Source organism: Cricetulus griseus, chromosome 5 (assembly GCF_003668045.3).
Source record: "Cricetulus griseus strain 17A/GY chromosome 5, alternate assembly CriGri-PICRH-1.0, whole genome shotgun sequence".
Classification (NCBI taxonomy): domain Eukaryota; kingdom Metazoa; phylum Chordata; class Mammalia; order Rodentia; family Cricetidae; genus Cricetulus; species Cricetulus griseus.
In genome coordinates, this window is record NC_048598.1 from 127545652 (window position 1) to 127568451 (window position 22800).

The following is a 22800-nucleotide window of genomic DNA, read 5'->3' on the forward strand; positions in this document are numbered from 1 at the left end:
TGCAAGTTAATGACATTAAACAAATAAGCAATTAGAAAGAATTCTTAACTGTGGTGTCAGAAGCTGAACTCAGAGTCCCAAGCATACTAGGCAAGCACTCTGCCTCTGAGTTACATCCAGAAGCAGAAACAGTTCTTCCTACAACTAAAAGAGGCAGCTCAGGTCCTTTCCAAATGCCAACTTGGGAGCACCGTTTAAAAATCAGCTCTCTTCTTGTTATAATCCTTCCTCACCCAAGGTAATTGTGTCCACAAAGCCCTTGGGTGTCTGTGAATCCACAGAGCCATCCATAGAGTTCAGAGACCTCTCAGGGCACAGTGAAAGAAATATATTATTTCAATGGAATTTTTCTACCATGCTGCAACAGGCAAACCCGATATTAAGATGCTAACAGTATGTAGACAAAGCACCTGTCTTATCTGGGTTGAGTTACCTTCAGCCTTTCTCTGTCCTCCTCAGTCAGCTCATGTGACTCCAGTTTCCCAAGGATCTTCTCAGTCCACTCGTCAATGCTGCTTTTTAAGTTGAAAAGTTTGTCCCACAAGGCCAGCGCTCGCCCAAGATTTTCACCGTATTCTTCTGTCTTCTCATTTATCTATAGCCAGTTGTAAATAAAAACAATGGACACAGGTGTGAAGATCATTGTTTCACTCACTTGTTTTGAAATAAAATTAGGCCCACCCTTAGTGGCTAATTTTTTTGATTCTTAAGGAAAAAAATGCTTTCATGTATCATGTTACCCTCTCTTTAAAATCACAGCCGACCTGCTATAGCATATATGTAATTCAAAGCAACTCTGAAAGATCACTGTGAGTTCATGGCCAGCCTGTATAACATAAGGCCCTGTCTCAAAAAAGGGCATGGTGGCACACAGCTCTAGTCCAGGCACTGGGGAGACTGAGGCAGGAATCCCAGTGCAAGTCTGGGGCCATCCTGGCTCATGGTCATTGAAAACCTAGACTGGGATACATAGCAAGACCTTGTCTCAATAAACAAATAAATAAGTAAAATTATTTGATTAATTAAACAGAAAATACAGAAAACTCTTAGTTTGTAACTTTTAAGGATAGCAAATTAAACTACAAATGCATCAAGTTGAATATCAAGATCCTGCACGGAAGGCTATGTTGACGAACTTATTTTCCATACATCGAGTACAATGAAGCCTTGACTGACCTACAACTCAATGTAGACCAGACTAGGCTCAAACACAGAGGTCAGCATACCTTTGCCTCCCAAGTACTTGTATTAACAGGGTACATCACTATGCCTGGCTATTTTTATTTTTTGAGACAGGCTCTCACACAGCTCAGGCTGGCCTTCAACTTCTGATTTTTTTTTTTTTTTGTTACTCTCTCCCAAGTACTTTGATTATATATATACACCACCACATATGGCAGACAGGTAGGGAGGCATGCACGCTCCCAAGTGAGTGCAGGAGCACGTTCGCACGTGCACACACACACAAACAATTTGGAAGACTGAAATTCTATTTGTTAGTAATGGCTAACCTTTGAGATGAAATTAATTCCTAAGTTATAAATAACATACTACTTTTTAAAACAACAGAATGATAGCTTACATTTTATTTATTTATTTATTTATTTAGGTTTTTCAGGACAGGGTTTCTCTGTGGCTTTGGAGGCTGTCCTGGAACTAGCTCTTGTAGACCAGGCTGGTCTTGAACTCACAGAGATCCACCTGCCTCTGCTTCCCGAGTGCTGGGATTAAAGGCGTGAGCCACCAACGCCCGGCTGATAGCTTAAATTTTTAGTGCCATAAGAATACTAAAGATGCTTCCCCAAATATCAATTTGTCATGAAACAGAACTCTTAGTTAACTTGTCACATACATCCAGCCATCTGTCCACAATAGCATTAGCCTCTTTTTCAAAGGGGGGCTCTTCAAAGGTTTTCATTTTATTTAGATGATATTGTAGATTTTTACAAATCTGATTTATCTTGTCCACAACTTCTAAATGTTCATTGAATTCTTCTTTCACAGTTTCAATCTGCAAAAAAAAAAAACCAGAAAAATTAAGTTTTTGACGTATTCAAAACATACGTATAGAGAGAGGCAACTAGAATAACGATTCTATTTTTTGTTATTAAACCTAGAAATGATCTTAAAGGCCAACAAGATGGATTAGTAAGGAAAGATCGTGCTGCCAAGCTTCACAGCCTTGCGTTTAATCCCCAGGACCTCAAGGTGAAAGGACAAATGACTTCCCTTTCTCGAGTTATCCTTCACATGTGCTCTGCAACATCCATGCTCTCTCTAAACAAATAAATATAAAACAAACAAAAGACCACAATTGGAGTAAAAATATTCTGTTTATCCAATGGACAATTGTTAGAATTATTTATTTATTTATTTATTTATTTATTTATTTATTTATTATGTAGTGTTCTGCCTTTGCAGTCTGCAGGCCAGAAGAGGGCACAGATCTCATTATAGTTGGTTGTGAGCCAACATGTGGTTGTTGGGTATTGAACTCAGAACCTTTAGAAGAGCAACACTGCTGTCAACCTCTGAGCTATCTCTCCAGCCCCTAGAATTCCTATTTTAAAGACTAGCATAAGAAAACACATGGGTAACTATGAACTGGAACTCAAGACCAAGAAGATTTTGTGGCTGCCTGTGCTGTATTCTCCAAGAACCAAGGAATCAAGGCTCCTTAAATCCACTGGAAATTAGGACGGGATTCCTATAGATTTCAAGGCCAGTGAAGGTCAGTGCCTCTGCTGGATGGAACTGAAAAACTGTTCCTGATTTTGGTGGCCTCCTTCAATTAAGGCTGATAGGAAATCAGTCACACAGTCACCATTCACCATCGTACTACCAATGTCTCAACAAGGCTCCTTTGGATTGGACAGCTGTGTAGAACAGCCTGACAGAGTGGGTCTCAGACAAAGGCTCTCAGTGTCCCTGGAACATGGAGGCTGGAAGTTCTAAGACGAAGTCACCCATAAGAATCTGGTTGAGGGCTGGAGAGATGGCTCAGCCATTAAAGGCTAGGCTCACAACCAAAAATATAAGAATCTGGTTGATACAGAAATGAATGGCTGCTCTTACAGAGGACCTGGGTTCAGCTCCCAGCATGCACATGCTGGCTCACAACCATCCTGTTCCAGGGGATCCAATGCCTTCTTCAGACCTCTTTGGGCTCCGGGCATGCATGTGGTACACATACATACTTGGGGACAAAACATCTATACACATAAAAGAAATACATCTTTAAAATTTTAAAATAAATAAAAATTAAAGAAGCTACTATCTGGCTGATACATACTTCCATTGAGTTGCACTCAAGAAATAAGAAGTTTAGGGGGTTAGAGTGATGGTTCTTTTGGAAGACCCTGGGGGGTTAGAGAGATGGTTCTTTTGGAAGACCCTGGTTAGATTCTCAGCACCCACAAAGTGGCTCACAACCACCTGTAACATCAGGTCCAGGGGAATCTAACATCCTCTTCCAGCCTCTACAGCAATGGTTCTCAACCTTCCTAATGATGCAACCCTTTAATACAGTTCCTCGTGTTGTGGTAAACCCCAACTATAAAATTATTTTTGTTGTTACTCTATAACTGTAATTTTGCTACTATTATGAATCGGAATGTAAGTATCTGTGTTGTCTGATGGCCTTAGGCAATGCTAATGAAATGGTCATTAGATCCCAGGGGTCACAATCCACAGGTTGAGAACCACTGCTCTTCAGGAACTAGGTATAAAACTGGTGTATAGACACATATGGAGGCAAAACACCGTCTACATAAAACTAATTAATTAAAATCTATTTAAAAATGAATAGGAAGTTTAATAAAACTATTTTCGAATGAGCAAATACATCAAGAAGACTACATGTCACACATACTTGTCACAGCTTGACAGCCCTGTAGCTGGAAACTCATGAGCCACAGGGAAAGACACGGTCATAGAGTAAAGAGTATGGCGTATTCCTTTCTAACCATGTAAATTCATAGAAAATAATGACATCTAGTGTTCAAAAGATGTTTTTCTCCTTAGCATATGGAGCTGGGATTGGTGATGCTATCAACACAGATGGGCGACTGGGGGATGTGGCTCGCACATCTTTACAGAAAATGAATACAGGAATTGTAATGCCCTCCTTGTCTGCTAGCAACAGACAGGGTTTCCCACAGTCTTCATCTCCCATGCCTGCACGAGGGCTCAGGTTCCTTTCCAGTGAAAGCCCTGGGGCAAGAGGGCTTTGCAGTCCTATGGGGGGGCAGCGGGTGACGGAGCCACAGTTCCAGTACTAAAGCCCAAATAGAAGTAACCCGCTACCCACTCGAAACTGATTTCTTTCTAGCTCTGGTGATAAATTAGATAAATTCCTTAATACCTAGTCAAACAGTCACTACTAAGTTCGCCGTGCAGGACAAATCTCTCGAAAGGTGGACTCACCTCTGCTACCTTCTTCTTCAGGTTGTCCCTTCCCATGTAGGAAGCCTGCTGGGAGATGATACCCTCTTCTTTTTGAATCAAAGCTGTCAAGTTGTTTTTAAAATTCTGATATTGTTTTAACAGCTCCAGAACACTCCCACACTGTTCAAGGCTATGCAGGAGAAAAGGAAGGAAAACAGCCTGAAATTATGCCATGTGTACTATGACAACAGCTCACGAGTCACGGAGGACTTTCCTGCTCCACAGGGCTTGATTATATTACCAATAAGGAGGACATAGCAAACAGATTGCACAAATAAATAATCACCAGATTCTCACCTTTACTGATTATGTTAACATGTCAATACAAGTAAGCTCTGGGGAGATACTCAAGATTACACGTCAACACATGTAAGCTCTGGGGAGATTACAGGATTTGGACCTCGACAGAACCAGCATTTCGTCGAGCAACCAGCAACCACAAGACCCAATGGAATGACAGCCCCACAATAGCACTATCCAAGATTATTTTCGATCAGATTGTTGCACAGCTCACTTACAGGACTATCTATTCCAGTCATTCTTAGCTCAGTCCTTTTCAGAAAGGGGAATAATTCACTGAACATGGCAGTTAAATTGGTACTAATTTATCCTAAGACTTTAAAGAAGGCACTATGACCTATGAAATTAAACTAGATCATACACCACAAATGGGCTTTATCATGGCTTCCTTGCACATAGGTTCCATCTGAATTCAGGGTGTGCTGAAGCGAGGGTGGACCATAGGAGTCCAAAGACTTAAGGGAAGGTACATAGTGACTCAGGGACTTCCCACAGCAAACAGTTCATGTGCTTCCTGAACTCCTTCAGAGACAGAAGTGGCCCCAGCCATAGAGGTAGACACTGTCAGGAGGTGCTAGAGCTCCATGTGACAGATGTTGGCCTGTGAGCTCTAGCGTGAAGCCCAGTGTTTGCCCCTCTCAAAGTCCAGGGGACACATTTCCGAATGTTAAGTATACAGATGCATTTTCAGATTCAGAAGGGATGTTTCCCTTACCAGTCTGTGAGAGCAGCTTTCACACTGTCCCATAAGGCTGCTGTATCTCGACATTGTTGAATCACCATTTTCTCTTTGCCATCTTTGAATTTCGGGAGAGAATTAACCATTTTTTGTATGCGCATCTTCTCTTCCTCTAATCCATTGAGGTCCTTATCTAGCCTGAGTAATGACTTTTTCCTTGAGTATGGAATTAAAAAAAAAAATTATTGGTCAATTGTTAACCAAGCTGATTCAACAAAAAACATGGGAAAAGCAGGAATGTGTTTCCATTGTCACCATGAGATTAATGGCAAAATTCCTACTACAAAGGAATTCCTGAATAATATGTACAGGAGTTTATTCCTGCAATACAGAGATTTGGAGGGCTCCCTGCATTACCAAAATACTTTTTGACATTTTAATTAAATATAACAAATACATAAAGCCATAAGCAATAACATTTTCCCTTTTGGTGAACATATGTATGCATGTGCATATGAGAGAAAAGAGAGAGAGAGACAGAGAGAGAGCGACAGGGATAGAGAGAGACAGAGAGAGAGAGAAAGAGACAGAGAGAGAGAGCGACAGAGACAGAGAGAGATTTTGTGTGTGTGTGTGTGTGTGTGTGTGATGCTGATACATGATATGAATAAATAGGTGATTGAACAAAGCAAGGCCTCTAAGAAAGGGTGGGGGACCAAAGAGGAAGGATTGGACATCACGCACTTCCTGTACAAAAAAGCTCTCTCAATTCAAAAAGGAACTATTTAACTAAGGGTTTATCCTGAAAACCAACCCTGAAGAAAGAACTCCATGAGTATGAACTGCAATTGCTCGCCTCCAGTTCACCCTGGAACCTACTTCTCACCGGCCTTCACTCCTTACTCATTCACCCAAACTACAATTGAGATTCCCAGCACCTTCATACTGGGAAATACCAACTCCGTCCAGGCCTTCATCCTCTTCCAGTGGTCAGGACAACCTCACACAGATGGTCACTTCCTCCTGGGTAAGGCTCCCAAGCCACTCTTGTTGTCCCTGAGCCCCCTGTCTTCAGCTAGCTCCCCCTTATTACCCTGATCTCTTAACACAGAGTACCCTTGCAGGTACAGCTTGGACCTCTTCTCCTTGTGCCATCTACACTCTTCAGTCAACCTCATGACGTGAAACAGCAACTGAAGACTCAAATGTGCATCTCTAGCTCAGGCCTTTCTCCTGACATCAATCATCTTGAAGCCTTGTGGAGATGGCTACTAGAAGGTCAAACGGGTACTTCAAACCTGTTTCTAAAAGGGTGCCCACCTGATCTGCCATTCAGTAGCTGGAAGATGTCAGTCTTTCTCATGCATTAATGGTAACTCCCTTCTTTTAGCGTCTCAGATCAAACCCTGGAAACTCCACAGCATCTAAAAATTTTCTGCCTCACCACTGGTCCATGATACCACCATCCCTCCTCACATGGATAGCATCCCATAGTCTATTTTTGGAATATCAGCTATAGAGAGACAGTTATGGTTTAAACCACATCATATCCTGCTGCTTAAAACCCTCTAATGACATCCAGGTCACTCAAAGAGAAAGCCAAAGTCACAACATAGCCCCATATGAGTTAAGCCCCATCCCACCCATGACATCCTATCTCCCTTCCCCTCCCCCTCAACGCTGTACCTTCTCACCTCCTTGCCGTTCCTCATTCATACCTGGATTTCTACTACAGACCCCTCAGCCCCACGGCTGTTCCCCAGATAGTCACAAGGTTTGCTCTTGAATTTTATTTGATGAACATATTCTGCTCACAGTGATGCTTCTGTGAGCACCCACCTTGCCACCACAACCTCTTTCTCCTTCCTTACTCAGCTTTGTCTCCCTAGGTTTAGTCACCACCAGTCGTAAGTTCCAGAAGAGTCAAGAACGTTCAACCTATTTTTGTAAGTACAGTATTCCCAATACCCTAAACTGCACGGCATGGAATATCTATTTTGCTCTATTCACAGCTACATGAATACACAACTGTCATCTATAAACATATGGCTCTTAATTCATATATTAGCATCCATTACTTTTGGTGAACATATAATTAAAGTGTATCGAAGTGATAACTACACAAATGATTAGCGCAATACCTCATTACATACTGAAGAACTCTAGGGTTGAAAGTCTCAATGGGCCTGAGGGGGAATTTTGGAGGGAAAGGCATATTTATACTAAGGGACTTGGGTGAGCTAAAAACTCTGAAGAGACCACCAAGTCAGAGAAACTAAAGTGAAAGGGAGTGGGAAAGGTTTGGAATATTTATTAGGAAGAGGAAGGTTCTACAAGAATAACTATTAATGACTCAGTGTTCACAATCAATCAGAAGCCATATTCTGAATGCTGAAACGAAAATGGCTTGTATGTCACCAAACCCATTCAGTTCCCATAAGGCCTCTTTAAACTCAGCACCACTCTAATCCTGCTGGGAGGATAGGAGACCATAAAAGAACTAAGTAAGTACAGGGACATGCGATGGCATGTGGCCTTTGGTCATGATTCCTTTTATTTTGTGGTGGCTGACACTGTCAACTACAAAGGACCAAGAATTCCCTCACACCACACTGATCTAGACTAGAGTAACTGAGATGTGAAGACCCACACTAATTGTGGGCGGCATCATTCCATGGCCTGGGATTCCTGTACTGAATCTACCAAAAGGAGAAAGTGACCTAAACATTAACATCTGTGGCTCTCTGCTTCCTGACTGTGAGTGGCAGCCACCTTGAGCAGCTGAGGCAGGTATTTCCAGTCATGACCTACTTAACTCCCAAACGGTGAGCCAATAGTTCTTTCTCTGTGGGGTCCCCTTTGTCAGTATTTTATTACAAGAACAGGAAAACATAACTGAGATGAGCAACTGAGGTGTATATGAACTATGTGGGACCTGCTAGGTTTTCACCCTTAAGGGAATACCACAATGCAAACAGAGAAGAATGAAGGAACAAGAAAGTAACTTATGTCCTTCACCCGTGTCTCACTCCGCTTCTCTCATGTCCAGGAAAACACACTCTGGGAGGGCGGGTTGAACATTCTGTAGAGGAACTTTATCAATAAAAAGTAAATTTCCATGAAGTCTGTTGAAAGGAATGCAGAACACTGAATAGTCAGAGTGATGAGATAGAAAGATCCAGAAGTATTTGAAAATGCATCAAGTATCACTGTGGATGACACCGTTCTTACCGATGCTTCACAGCTGGTGCAGTGGGATCCTTCAGACCGATTTTACTGATCTGATTCTGGATGTCTTGAATATTTTTAAGGAGCTCATGATTTTTGGAACTACAGGCATCCAATAACGTCGTGTCCTCAGTGAGTCCTTCCTGTTTACTCTGGCCATGCGAGTCTGAGACCTTGACTGACAAAGCACCAAGAAGTTTCTGACAGGTGGTATTCTCCCCTCCCTCAGCATCTTTAACGTTTATACCGAGCATCCTCAAGCGTTCATCCAAAGGCCCGGCCTTCTCTGTCACCAGGAGAATGTCTTCCTCAACAGTTCTCACTGCTGGAGTACCCTCCTGTGCATTCGAGGTAGGAGGGTCTGCAGGGGGCTCAACAGACAGCTTCACTGCTCTCAGAGAAGCCAAAAAGTCTTCCAGAGCCTCCAGGGTAGCTTCACTCATCTCCAGCTTCTGGTTCATGGTCTCCAGCTGGAGTCTGCATTTCAGCACAATATCCTGTATTGCACGCTGATCTAGGGTGTGTAAGTCCCTTGGTACAGAGTCACTTGGCTCTTCTAAATGGGCACATATTCTCATCTGCTGTGCTATGGAATCTCGGATATCCTAGAGTTAAAAAGTAAAACAAAACAAAAACAGTGAAAAGAAAAAGAGAAGCCCTGAACTGAATTACATGCACCATGCATATGCATGGGTGCCTCTGTGTGTGCACAAACTGTGTGCATATTCTCTCTCTCTCTCTCTCTCTCTCTCTCTCTCTCTCTCTCTCTCTCTCTCTCTCTGTCTTTCTGTCTCTGTTTCCCCCCACACGCACACACACAAAGAGAGGGCAACAACTAAGACAGAGAGAGCAAAGTGCTGACTAAATTTGATCTACAAAAATATTTCTGAGTTTAACCAAAGCTGAACGTTTTTAGAATCAGGAAACATTTCAATAGCAAATGAGCCAATGCCAACTGTTTCTTTATCTAACACACCTTCCTCATGCTTGAATTCCAAGAAAACAGGTACATAGATGTACTACTTCAAAGAAGTAATAGCAGATCAACAGTAAAGTGATCTGTCTTATGATTGGAGGAGTATTTAAAATGGAAGCAGAAATAAGTAAATTGAAGACTATGCCAGCTTCAGTGTTTAGAAATTTTGTGACTGATGACATCCCAAGAAAGGCTTTATTCTGAATTGGAAGAAAATATCCCTTTACTTACTCCTTGGTACCTACATCTAAACTTCAAGGAATAGAATAAATAAGAAATGAATAACAAACAAATAAGAAATGAATAACAAACAAATTATTAAGGTATTTATATCAAGGCTTATACTCTAAATCTCACTATGATTTTAAAAAGTTAAATATCTGTGAGCATCTCTGAGGAACTGAAGGTCTTATAAATACATTCTGAGAGTGTATTCACCTGCAGGTTCTGACGAATGCCATCAACCTCCACGGGATGCAGGTTCTGGACAGACACTGTGCAGAAGGGGAGGTGGGGACCACAAAGGAGAGCACACTCCTTCTCCAGGGGCAATACAATCTGAAGGGCCAACTCCAGTGACTCCATTCTGGGGATAAAACAAACCAGATGTGGATGGGAAAACAGTAAAAGGCTGTCCTACAAAAACATGCTAACACTGTCATTTAACCAAAAGAAGGATATGGTTACCCAGTAAAAATATATATAATGACATGTACAAGCCATCACATTAAAACCCAAACCCACAGATCCAAAGTGCCAAAGAAGTCAGGCAGGGATATAGCTCAGTGGTAAACTGCCTGTCCAGCATGAAGCTCTCCTTTTTATCCTCAGCACTAAATAAAGATAAATCAAAATTTAAAATAAAATGTCAAAAATGTATCCAAATACACACACAAACACACCATCCATTCATTCAAACATTTAGTTAATAAGACACCTGGGTTAACTATCATCCCGCTAGCCTGGGTCAGCTCCAACCCGATTCTGTAATGCTGATGATTTGTTTGTTTTGTTTTTGTTTTTGTTTTGTTTTGAGACATGGTCTTGTGTAACCCAGGTGGGCTTTGAGCTTGCTTTGTAGCCAGGCTGACTTTAAACTTCTGACTGATCCCAAGCCCTAAGATTACAGGTGTGCAGCATTCCATTTACTTTACAAGGTGCTTAGGACAGGGAGCAAGGCTTTGTGTATCACGTAGTTCACCACCACCTGAGCCCCTCTGATGTCCAGACTCACCATACCTCTCCTACTCGTCAATCAGTTTCAGCACCTAAACATTCTATGTAGTTTAATAGATGCTGCACAGAATGGAAAATTGTTGTTAAGCATTTTTTCTTTGAAATACAAGAATAAAAATGAAATTTAACTTGGACTTAAGGACCAATAAGCCTCAAAATTATGTTATTGTAATTATGGAATTGTCATATTTTATTACAAGTATAATTGCTTTTCCTATGTATAGAAATAAATGGGGTGCAACAAATAGGCTCCAACTGATAATAATTTAAAACATCGCCATGTGTAACAAACAGACTCTCTGAGTCTTGGCTGCTGCCACTTAAGATGGGGGGGTGGGTGGGGGGTGGGGAATATGTACTGGGGACACATTATTTATTTATTTAATGGTGTTTTGCTTGCATGTATGTATGTGCAACATGCACATTTCTGGTACCCATGAAATCCATAAGAGGGTGTGGGGTTTCTTGGAACTGAAGTTCCAGAAAGTTGGAAATTGAATCAGGTCCTCTGGGTGAGTAGCCAGTGCTCTTAGCAGCTGAGCCACCTCCCCAGCCCCCACCCTTGGGTTCGATGTAGGACAATAGTAACACAGTCATTTTAGCAATGAAGAAGCCAATGCCCTGAAAGGTTGTAACTCAGAAAAGTTCATATCCAAGGGGAGACATGGCCTTTGAAATTACAAAGAGCTGAGGGTCCTCCTGAGTCTCTAGCCAGATTACATAACCTCTTTTGGTATCTGCTTCCTTATTGGTAACCAAAGGCCCAGGTGTTAGAAACTGTGTCATGATGGGGCACACCATTAGTAGATGAGGCCGAGTGGGAGGAAGTTAGATCAGTGGGGGTCACTGGTAATGACTTTGAAGGGGATGGGGGACTCCAGCCCCATTCTGTTTCTATCTGCTCTCACCTGCTAGCAAGAGTACAGGCATCCTCTGCCATGCACACGCACCATGACCTTCTCTATAACCATGGTCCCAAAACAACAGAACCAAGCATCTAGGATCTGCAGCCTCTGAAGGTTGGGCCAAAACAAAACTTTTCCCTCCCAAGGGTTAACAGGACAATCTTCTCATTGGGTTGTGACAACTACCTGAAGGTTTACAGTCTATTGACTCACACACTTAGCAATGCACTAGTCAGGGGTTAGCAAACCTGAGATGTACCTGGGGTTCATAAGCCTCCGAAGCGCTTGTTCTTTTTCCATTAGTAAGCCTCTGGCCTGGGCTAGAGCAGGCTTCTCCATGTCACTCACCAGACTTTCCAAATTCAGTGAAGTGACTTCAAAATCATCCCAGCAAGCACCAGTGTCCGCCCTTAAGACCTAAATGAAAAGATGAGTCCGTTTGTCAAGTCACTGGTCAAAGGCTCATTTATACTTTTCTCACAAAATAGACACCCACTCAAACAAAACACAATGCTCCACATGAAAGTGTGTTTGTTATGAACTGTCCTTTGGGGAACAATGGTATCTAGCCCTAATTCAGAGATCAGGAAGAAAGATCAAGACAGGGTTAGCTGTCACCAAGCTTGACAAGCTGAGTTTTGTTCCTACACACACACACACACACACCCACACACACACACACACACAGAAAGACACACACAGACATACACATAGACACACAAACACATAGACACACAGACACACACACACACATGCACAGACACACATACACAGACACACTAAATAAAATGTGATTTAAAACAAGAAGAAAGCAAATTTAATGAAGTTAAAGCAGTTGACAATATGGCTTTCAAAGGCATCTAAGATCACTTTCCCTAGGACAAACACACAGAGAGCAACAGAGATGGCTCATTGGGTAAAATGCCTGCCATATAGCACGAGGAACTGAGTTTGGATCCCCACCACTTAGGTAAAAAGCTGTGTATGGCCTGCATGTCTGCCATCTCAACACTGGGAGGCAGAGACAGGACTTCAGGAGGAGGGTTCTAGAAACCCTGACTCAAAAGATAGGGTGGAGAGAGTTAGAGAAGACACCTAATGCTGGCTTTGGCCTCCACACAAATGGGCAAACACACGTGTACACACACATACACACCTACCCCCTCTACTCACATATACAAACATGCACATACACACATATGTATACACACACATGCACACGCATGAAGTAAAAGGTAATCTACTTTCTCTAAGTAGAAAATTGTTACATTCTAAACTCAAAGAAAACTTGGAATGAACCAAGTTTTTAGATAGAAGAAATCAAAGAAAGGACAGGAATGGTGGCACATACCTTTAATTCCAACACTCACAAGGCAAAGGCAGATTGATCTGTAAAGTCAAGGCCAGCCTGGTCTACATAATGAAACCTTGTCCAAAAAAAGTGAGTGAAACTAATTTATAGCTTATAATTAGACATTTGTACTTCTATACTATTCTAATTCCTTTTCTTGGTTATTGATTTCTTTTTTCTTCGTGTGTGTGTGTGTGTGTGTGTGTGTGTGTGTGTGTGTGTGTGTGTGTGTGTGTAAGAGAGAGCGAGAGTCCACAAAAGGGCGATGTCATATCACTTGGAGCAGGAATTACAGAAGGTAATGAGCTGTCTGACATGCATGTTGGGAACTAAACCTCCGACCTGTAGAAGAGCAGAAAGAGCTCTTGACCTGGATGAGGCATAATATTTTCAGGAATCACCTGCAGATCCGTCAGTTTGCCCTGCAGGCAAGCACTGCTCCATTCGCTTTCACTAGGAAAGTCAGACGTGAGTCTGGATTTGTTGTCTTGCAGGTGCCGTTCAAGAGTCTCTCTTTGTGTATCATACCTGGGAGAAAATTAAGTGCAACATTGCTTAGTATGTCGAAGCGATGGTGGGGCTGGGCAAAGTATAATGTAATATGTATATATGAATTTATATGAAAAAACGACACAGTGAAACCAGTTTCTTGTTTGCAAACCAAAAAATTTAATAAATATAAAACATTACTTAATTTTAAAATAAGACATAAATATTTTAAAATTACTACCAACTGTGCATGCAGAAATACCCAAATAACTTCTGCTTAAATTATGGCCACATGCCAAAATTACAACTGAAGAATAATACAAGTTTTAAAGACACATAATAATGGCTCAGGGAGCAAAGACACCTGTGGCCAAGGCTGGTGACTTCATTTTGATCCCCAGGACCCACACGGTGGAAGGACTCCTATAAACTGTCCTCTGTTTCTGCACACTCGTACCTATCCACACACCCACATCACAAATGAATGAATACATATTAAAAATAATAAGAGCTAAACGTTAAAATAGCTTAGTAGTTAAGAGATGCCTGCCACCAAGCACAATGACATGAATTTAATACCCAGGACCTAGAGTGGGAGAACACACACATATATCCATTCACACATACACAAATAACTAAATGGATATATACATATATGCATATGTGTGTGTACATGTACGTGTGTGTATGAAATACACGTTGTCATTGGTGAGAGAGTGTCAATGGATCCTCACAGTTTAAAAAGAAGTTACCTCTCCCATAAGTCACTCAGTGCCTTGCAGTCCTTTCCTTCCTTCTCCACAATGCTTCCTTCTTGCTGAGGCTTTAATTCTGGTGTCTGGCTAAAATTCTTAAGGGGCTCCATTGCCTAAGCAAATGTGCAAAAGAGTAAAGACAACACCTTAAACACATTCCCATGTCAGGAGAACTTAGTGCTCAGAGCAAAACCTTCTCACCAGACAAGAACATTGACTAGGCAGACTGTGGCCTTCTAACTGGTAAAGCCAGGCTCCCGATACTGACTGCATCAGACCCCATGGCTCAGTCAAAAGCAACACCCTGACGACAGGCATTCCTTCCTAGCACCTGCTGCCATATAGTAAATGCCAGTTTCTCTACCTTCAGCAATTTTGCAAATTCAATTCCCAAGGGAAACAAAATACATTCTATTGAGAAGGCAAATGACTCGGTTTATCACAACATTATGGGGTCGCCTGTGAAGACGACGGTCAGCTTCATCCAACTCGACAGCAGCAGACACAATTTGTCTTCAGAAATTGTGCAGAGCAACTATTGGTACTCTTGGAAGAGTGCTAGGCACACTGAAGCTGTGACTGGCATCATTCTAACTCTCTGAGTGGTCTTCCTTGTATTTGTAAAGTAGGAAATCTTAATTGATGAAAACAGGTAATTAAACCAACTCTCATGAGAACTGGATGGTTATACACTTGACCTTCTACAATGAGTTTATTTGTGGAATATATCACCCACATTTAACACCTTTTCAGTTGACGATTGGTTTTCTGGTGTCTCAAGCAGTGCCTCACTGTGGGCATCCCTTCTGCCATTCTCAGTTGTGGTCAAGGCACTCCTAGGAAGGAATCACGATTGCTTATTAAAATAGAGTGGAGGGAAAATGGGACCTTATAAAGCATGAAGCACATTTAATGTCATCTGATTGTGCTCAGAGGCAAGAACCTTCTTACAAGGTACCAACCTCTCCTCCAGCGCATCTTCCTGGGAGGACCGCAGGGTCATGTGAATCTCGGAAGCACACTTCACAAGTCTCTCTATCTTTTGTTCGTAATCTCCGAGCGCTCTCTTCAGTTCCTGCTGACTCTCTGGTGAAGTCAGCTCTTCGCACAGCACCCTCAAGACACCCACGTGGTGTTCTAGCTGGTGTGCAACACTTTCCGGAGAAAAGCAAACCTATGGGAGGGAAGAAAGCATGATCTGGTTTCAGCTGAGGACACGTGATCAGGAACTCCAGGTGTGTGTGTGTGACGCTGACAGCATGCTCTTTCATGGACCGTCTGCCCTGAGTTGAGTATGCAGAAAACTGAGATGAGAGTCAACCCTGAGAGTCCCAGTTCAGTAACCAACATGCAAATGATGGTCTGTGACCTCGTGATGCCATGAGCACACCTCCACCTGCCTGCTTCACAGAGGGAGCCATCCGAGCTGGATGTGGGAGGAACGAGGCTCTCTAAGGGTGACTGGAGGACTGGCTTAGATTCTCTTCCTGTGGATACAGCCAAACATCCTGATGAGAGGAACTAGGGAGGAAGGGTTCCGTTTATCTCACTGGCTCCAAGCACAGTCTGTCACAGCAGGAAAGTCAGGAAGGAGGAGCTGGAAGCAGCTGGTCACACCGCTCCCACAATCAGGAAACAGAAGGATGGGTGCAAGCTAGCTCTCAGCTCACTTCCTCCACTCAATACAGTCTGGGATCCCTTGACTAAAGAATAGCCCTATATATACATCAGTCAGTCGAGATGACCCCCACAGGCATGCCAGAGACCCATTTCCAGGTAACTCAGCTTCTATCAAGGTGACAACCAAGGCAAACCCATCACAGAGAAGTTATATCCACCAATGACAAAAGATGACAGGTAGTAAATGTTCTCAGAGCACAGGCACCCTGCCGCTGTTGAAGTCCTCAGTCTAAGACTGGCCCTGGAGCCTTCTAAAGAGACTGGGGCTGTCCTTGGAGAGGAAGACCGCTACCATGGAGGCCCAGTAAAATGGGATCTGTGCTTTGCAGACTAGTTCTGAGGACTTGGGACATGGCTGTGTTGGTACAGTGCCCGTCTAATGTGCATGACGCCCTGGATTTCAATCCCCAGCACTATCCCCAACCCCGAAACAGAAAACTGTTATGGTGAAAGACAATGAAGCTGTTTTCTTCCTAACAAAATAAAGGAGGTGCAACATGATAGACAGAAGAGAAAAAGTGGCTGGACTAATAGAACAAAGCTGCTCAGTAACTGGGGCTACAGTGGAGTGGGGGAAAGGGGGAGTGAAGATTGCTGGGACAGCAAAGCCATTCATAACCAAGACGCAAGGTTACAGGTTCCATTCTAGACCAACCTGAGGTCCCTGAAGGACATCTGTGATACCCACCAGTCAGGGGTAGACAGGAGAGATCAGGGGAAGACTGCTAGGGAGAAGCATAGGCACAAACATAAACAGATGAATAAATAGTCTTAAGGGTATAAAAATTCATACTAAGGATGGATGAAAGTCATGAAAAATGTAGAACGCTCCAAATGTTCCAAAATCTGAAACATTTAGGAAATGAGGAAAAAATGGAGAAATTTGTGAAGGATAATTATGTGTGTGTGTGTGTGTGTGTGTGTGTGTGTTACATATATATATGTGTGTGTATATATATATACATATATATATGTATATATGTGTGTATATATATATATACATATATATATATATATATATATATATATATATCATACATATATAGGTATCTATACATCTGTGCAAGGAAGGGTAACACTGTGAGAGCCACAGAACAGAAGCTGACAGTTAAAAAGAAAAGAGGACTCAGTGCTTACACAAATCCAATCAAAGAGGCTGGAGACTAAAAAGAGATCATCTATGACTCGATTGTTCATTGACACAAAGCTCTACTGTTGAGGACTCTTATCCTGACGCAATACCATCTGTACTACAGCAGAGGTTGGGACAGTTATGACTGTGTTCAGGGCAAAGGGTTCCCAGCCATCACAAACGAAACATGAAAACAAGAGCGGTGGCTGAGATTCCTCACTTCTGATGGGTAAAAAGCACACAGTCAGGTTAGAGCCTAGACCATGCACACATCGAGTCCACAGGAATGAGCAGGCTAAAACAATCTCCACAGCACAGTCAGTCCTAGGCCATGAGCTTACACCGTGGCTGCCCAGTGAACACGATGGCAAACATCGATGAGTGTGAGATGGCTTTACCTCATGTTCCTGGATGAGGCCCCTGGTCTTCCCTCGGCGGAGAAGCTTCTTCTCTTTATTTATTTGCTTTTCAAGTTTAGCAATATTGTCTCTAAGCTTTCCTTCTTCCATGGCTATCTTTAGTTGTTGGATATATAAAGAAATTTCATGATGGAGAGGCTGCAAACAAAGGAGTATATTAATCCCGAGAAGACAACAGACTCAACTCTCTTTCTAGTTACAAAAAAATGGCCATAGAAACAAAAGGAAGGAAGCAAAGCTTATGTGTTCATTCACCCTTATTATTTTTGAGAAGAACACCCCAGATCCATACACCTATTTTTTTCTTCCTGACAACTAAAAATGTCTTTTAAACTGTGAAAGATGCTGTCAGGAAAATAAAAGACATGCTACAGACTGAGGGGAAATATAGTTAAAAGACATATCTGAGGGTAAAGAGACATAACAGATGTGTGTGTCCTGGATGGGGTCCTGGAGCAGACAAAAAGCACTGGATCTGAGGAAACAGACTCCAGTGCCTGTGCCACGTCCTTCTGGCTCACTCACCAAGACAGAGAATCCTACACTAGACCTTTCTGAACTACCTCTGCCATGATTCCTCAAAGTGAAAACTGCTCTAAACTAGAAGCCCATCTAAAAAACTTGTGAAGCAGAGGCAGAAGGATTTCTGCAAGTTCCAGGCTTGCCTGGTCTATAGATGAGACCCTGTCTAAAAAACAAACCCAAAATAATTTTTCAGGAAGACCATTGATAGTTTTTCATTCAGTTACATAGAGATCCCTTGATCCAGAACCCACTCTTCGATGGGGATACTAAAATCCAAGGATGCTCAAGTCCCTTATGTGGCATGGAATTTGCATATTACCTCACACCCCCTATTAACTGCAAGTCATCTCTAGATCACATATAATGTTTAATATAATGTAGATGCTATGCAAACAGCTGCTATGTGTACTGTTTAGTACATCGCGCATGAATGTGGGAAAGGCTGCACACTTTCAGAATAGACACAAGTCTATTCAAATCATTTTGACCCACTTTTGGCTAAATGCATGGACACAGAACCCAAAATATGGAGAGCGGACTATACTGACACATACATATATTCATACATTTATTGACTATATCCTCTATGACTTATGTAAATCTCTGCAATAATCCTGCCAATTAAATTGTGTTATTTTCAGGTTACCAGCGAGGTTCCTAAAAGTTTAGTAACCTGCCCAGGGTCACAGCTTCACCTTCAGCAAGCCTCCCTGAGTCACTACGGAAACCTATGCATGGGCACATGCTTTACTGTTATCTCAGTCAGGATCCAGCCAGGAAATTAGAAACAGGCTCAACTTTTCATTCCGGGGATATTAAATGGCTCCCAGCATGGAGGTTCAGACTCGTCAAACTGAGACGAGAAAGGCAATCTAGAGAAAAGCAGTGGGGCGGAAGCTGCTCCACCCCAGGCTTGAGGCTTTGGTGGAGCTCAGTGGAAAGAGAGCCAGAGTCTCCGAGGCTGGAGAAGATGCGTTGCTGTTGAGACGTTGTAGAGAGGCAGAGAAAGAGAGAATGCAGGCTCTCCTTTTCTTTCTCCAATTGCCCTCAGGTCTAGAAAGCATTATCCTTGCCTGAGGCAGACGCCTGTTAAGGCGGAGCCTAGGAACCGGAACCCCTAACTGTATCATGAATGCCACAGAGGAAGCCTGGATTGGCTCTGATGACGAACAGGGCCAGCATCAGAGCCACAAGTCAGAGGCCCACGCTGCTCTCACCTCCCACTTGGCACATGCATCGCGATACTGCTCTTCCAGGCGCAGCTTCTCATCACTCGGGGCATGATGCTTCAGTTCTTCAACAGCTTGTAGATACTTGGCCAGACTGTTGGTATTAAAAATCTCCAGTGCTTCCTGGAAAAAAAAAAAAAACGGAAACCTGATGACATTGCCCATGATCACGTTGCTATTTTTTTCTTTTCTCATATTAATTAATTTATTTATTTATTATGCATACAATATTCTACCTGCATGTGTGTCTGCAGGCCAGAAGAGGGCACCAGATCTCATTATAGATGGCTGTGAGCCACCATGTGGTTGCTGGAAATTGAACTCAGGCCCTTTGGAAGAGAAGTCAGTGCTCTTAACCTCTGAGCCATCTCTCCAGCGCTCCCCCCCCCCCATTGCCATATTATTTGAGCTAATTTGGTCTGTCTTTTGCAGAGAGAACCAGAAGGGGGGTAGATGGTGACAATCTGAAATTTTACAAGAGGCATTTTTTTGTTTTTGGTAAGTTGAGGCTGATGACCTATTTCCGTATCTTGAGTTCTTTCAAAAAGATTACAAAATTGAAAGGTCTTTCCCTACTTGACATTCAAAATGCTAAAAATTAGCATACAATCAGGCAAAAAGTCAAAGTAGGATTTATGTGGCAAATTTTATTTAAGAGTGTGTATGAGCAATGTTAGGTAGCCAGGAGGCACCATTACCTCACCATCCACTCAAATTCTTGCCCAAGGCCAGTCCACAGACAGACATGCCAGGGAAAGAGCTGCAGTAAAGAGTTGGAAACAGACTTGCTAGACCTGCATCTGCTCCTCCCCTGGCCACGCTCTTTGAGCGCAGAAACCTGACTTAGGTAACCAGTGAAAGAAGGAACCAAAAATACGTTGGGAAGTTTGTGAGAAGGGCTGAAAATCCACAGGAGAAGGAAAAATGGGTTCTAGAGAAGATCATCACACAGGGTAGAGACTCGTTCATTCACACAGCACACATTTATTAAGCACTTACTGTAGACAGAATACAAGGCAGAACCCCAGGGCCCTTCTCTCTTCGGGTTCTTTGATAACTGCTCTATTTGTGAGCTAAAAAACACAGTTATGTTGGTGTGAGTTTCTACTATCTCACATCAGCAGAGTACAAGGGTGTCAGGGTAGACCCAGGTGGGCAAGGTCTTATGTATATGATGAAAATATATCTTCACTAAATGGCCTAGTCCAAAACAGAGGAACTGTGGTCTCAAATTCCAAGAGGAAAATGGAAAGGGAGAAGGAAATGGGACAAAAGCTCTTCCCTCACCTGGAAACCTCAACTTTTTTCTTTTTTCATTAATTTTTTCTTTAGGCAAAGGTGTATTTGTTTGCCTCATGTGACCATATGCATGCAAGTGCCTCTGAAAGACAGAAGAGGGCATCAGTTCCCCTGAGACTGGAATTACAAGCAGTTTGTGAGATGTCCAATGTGATTCCTGGGGACCAACCCCAGGTCCTCTGCAAAAAACTGGGGTGCTTAACTGTGGAGCCACCTCTCCAGCCAATTTCTTCTTTGTAAGCCCACATATAGACACTCCCGACATCCACTTTAGCAAATGACTGACTGATTGACTTCCTGCTTTTTCTGAAGTAGAATCTCAAGTAGCAAAGGCTAGCCTCAAGCTGCTATGGAGTGAAAGATGCCTGGAAACTCCTGATGCTTCTGCCTCCGCTTCCTGTCTGCCTCTGCTTCCTGAGTTCTGAGATTCCAGGAATACACCACTGGCAAGTTGTCCAGGCTCACAACACACACACACACACACATAGAGGAGGACTAGTTGAGAAGAGGAAAAGATCAAAGGGAGGGAGAAAGGGTAGAGAAAAATAATTGCATGTGTGAAACTGTCACAATGAAACCTACTATTATGTATAATATAGTTACACACACACACATCCCTAGTATCAAGTAAAATAAACAGTGAAAAAAATCCACAACAACCAAAATGCTGCAAACTCTCTACACAAAACAACTCTATTGGGTCTTTAAGTCAGAGATAAGTATGTGTTTATGAAAAACTTCTCAAAGGATTTTAAGAATAGTATTTTTTTTACATTAGCAAAGTACCTCTATGGACCTTTTTTCCCATAAAACCTCAGCAAATGTGGTACCTGGGCTGTACTGAATTGATATGCTCATTTTCAAGTAAAAAAAAAAAAAGCCAGAGAAATCAAATTCTTCTCAATCTTAAAATCAGCTGTGCTGTTTGTGCTGTTAGTTAAACATTTATTTGATTATTATTGGGGGAACAATGTCTGGTACTGGGAACACTTTGCAAGTTACACTAACTCTGTATGTAATTGTGCAAAGGAAACATCCAAATGTCAGGCTCGATGGGTGGCTGATGATAACTGTTCACCATGTAACAAACTTCCCACCTTGTACTTTGAAATGAGTCCACCAGGGTGTGCTCTCTGACCAAGTAACTGCTGGGCTCTCATGATGTAGGACTCAAGGTTCTTCTTTGCCTCTTCCAGCTGCAGCCTCACGTCTTGTTCCGGTGATTCACCACTTAAGTTCTTCCACACGGCAGACAATTCTACCATCGTGATCTGTGAAGGCAATTAAAAACAAAAAAAACTTCTCAAGTAAAGAACTGGACCATCTTGTTCCTAAATCCCTAAGTTTCCAATGCCTTTTATTCTAGTAGCAATACATATTTTACAATTAGGCATAGAAATATATAATTGAAAACATTTCTATTTTCAACATGCTCTAAATTATAAAGAAAAAAATATAATGTAAAATTAATATTTTAGAAAATAGTTCCAGGATTTGGACCAGACCTTCTTGGCCCACCCATCAACCACTTGGTTCTAAGCAATAAATTCATAAAGTAAAGAACATTAAGCTGGAGACCTGGACTCCCTCCTTAGCATCTTGAATCTTTGCCTGAAGCCCAGCTCTGAGGACATTTTGGAAGGACTCCAGGTTCGAAACACTTTCAACATCCATGTGTAGAGTATCTTCAGTTCTGGCCAGAAGTTCCTCATACATAGAGCCTTTAGCAATAAGATGCTACAAAAACAAATCAGACATCACAGTAAATATTTGGCTTCTAAGCCACATGCTAACCTTACATCTGGAAATAAGAAAATGGTAACTGTTAATCCAGAATAAGGCGAACTTTAAAATAACAGTTCTTTTTAAAAGCAACACATTGAGGGCTGGGATGAGGCTCAGTAAGGATAATGCTTGCTACCCAAGCATGAAGCTGAGTTTCATCAACACTCGGAAAATCGGGTGTACAGCTGTAATACCAGCACTAGGGCGGTAAAGACAGGGCGATCCCAAGTTCATGGTCATCCTTGGCTCACAGCAAGTTTGAGGCCAACCTGGAATTCAAGTGACATTGTCTCAAAATATAAAATAAGTAAGGGAAGGAGAAACGGCCCGCCCACATTACAGGCTAATAACTGCCTGTAACTCCAG

General features: G+C 42.3%; 1 protein-coding gene across 14 annotated transcripts in view; it reads right to left on the minus strand.

Moving 5' to 3' along the window:
- Positions 1-22800, minus strand: part of Syne2 (spectrin repeat containing nuclear envelope protein 2) — a 289785-nt gene that overhangs the window by 172477 nt on the left and 94508 nt on the right. For 11 of the 14 annotated variants that reach the window (XR_004770080.1, XR_004770079.1, XM_027418277.2 and 8 more), the window contains 15 exons: positions 22228-22386; positions 21747-21920; positions 19339-19473; positions 17576-17734; positions 15328-15539; positions 15102-15201; positions 14363-14478; positions 13523-13649; positions 12030-12187; positions 10068-10215; positions 8657-9258; positions 5462-5641; positions 4426-4576; positions 1853-2011; positions 434-595 (listed from right to left, as the gene is read on the minus strand). Coding sequence is in view for 12 of the 14 variants with exons in the window: in XM_027418277.2 (XP_027274078.1) it covers positions 434-595; positions 1853-2011; positions 4426-4576; positions 5462-5641; positions 8657-9258; positions 10068-10215; positions 12030-12187; positions 13523-13649; positions 14363-14478; positions 15102-15201; positions 15328-15539; positions 17576-17734; positions 19339-19473; positions 21747-21920; positions 22228-22386 (2742 nt within the window). In the remaining 2 variants the exon portion in view is untranslated. The remainder of the gene's footprint in view (positions 1-433; positions 596-1852; positions 2012-4425; positions 4577-5461; positions 5642-8656; positions 9259-10067; positions 10216-12029; positions 12188-13522; positions 13650-14362; positions 14479-15101; positions 15202-15327; positions 15540-17575; positions 17735-19338; positions 19474-21746; positions 21921-22227; positions 22387-22800) is intronic. The other 3 variants (XM_027418272.2, XM_027418276.2, XM_027418274.2) reach the window with 1 other exon arrangement.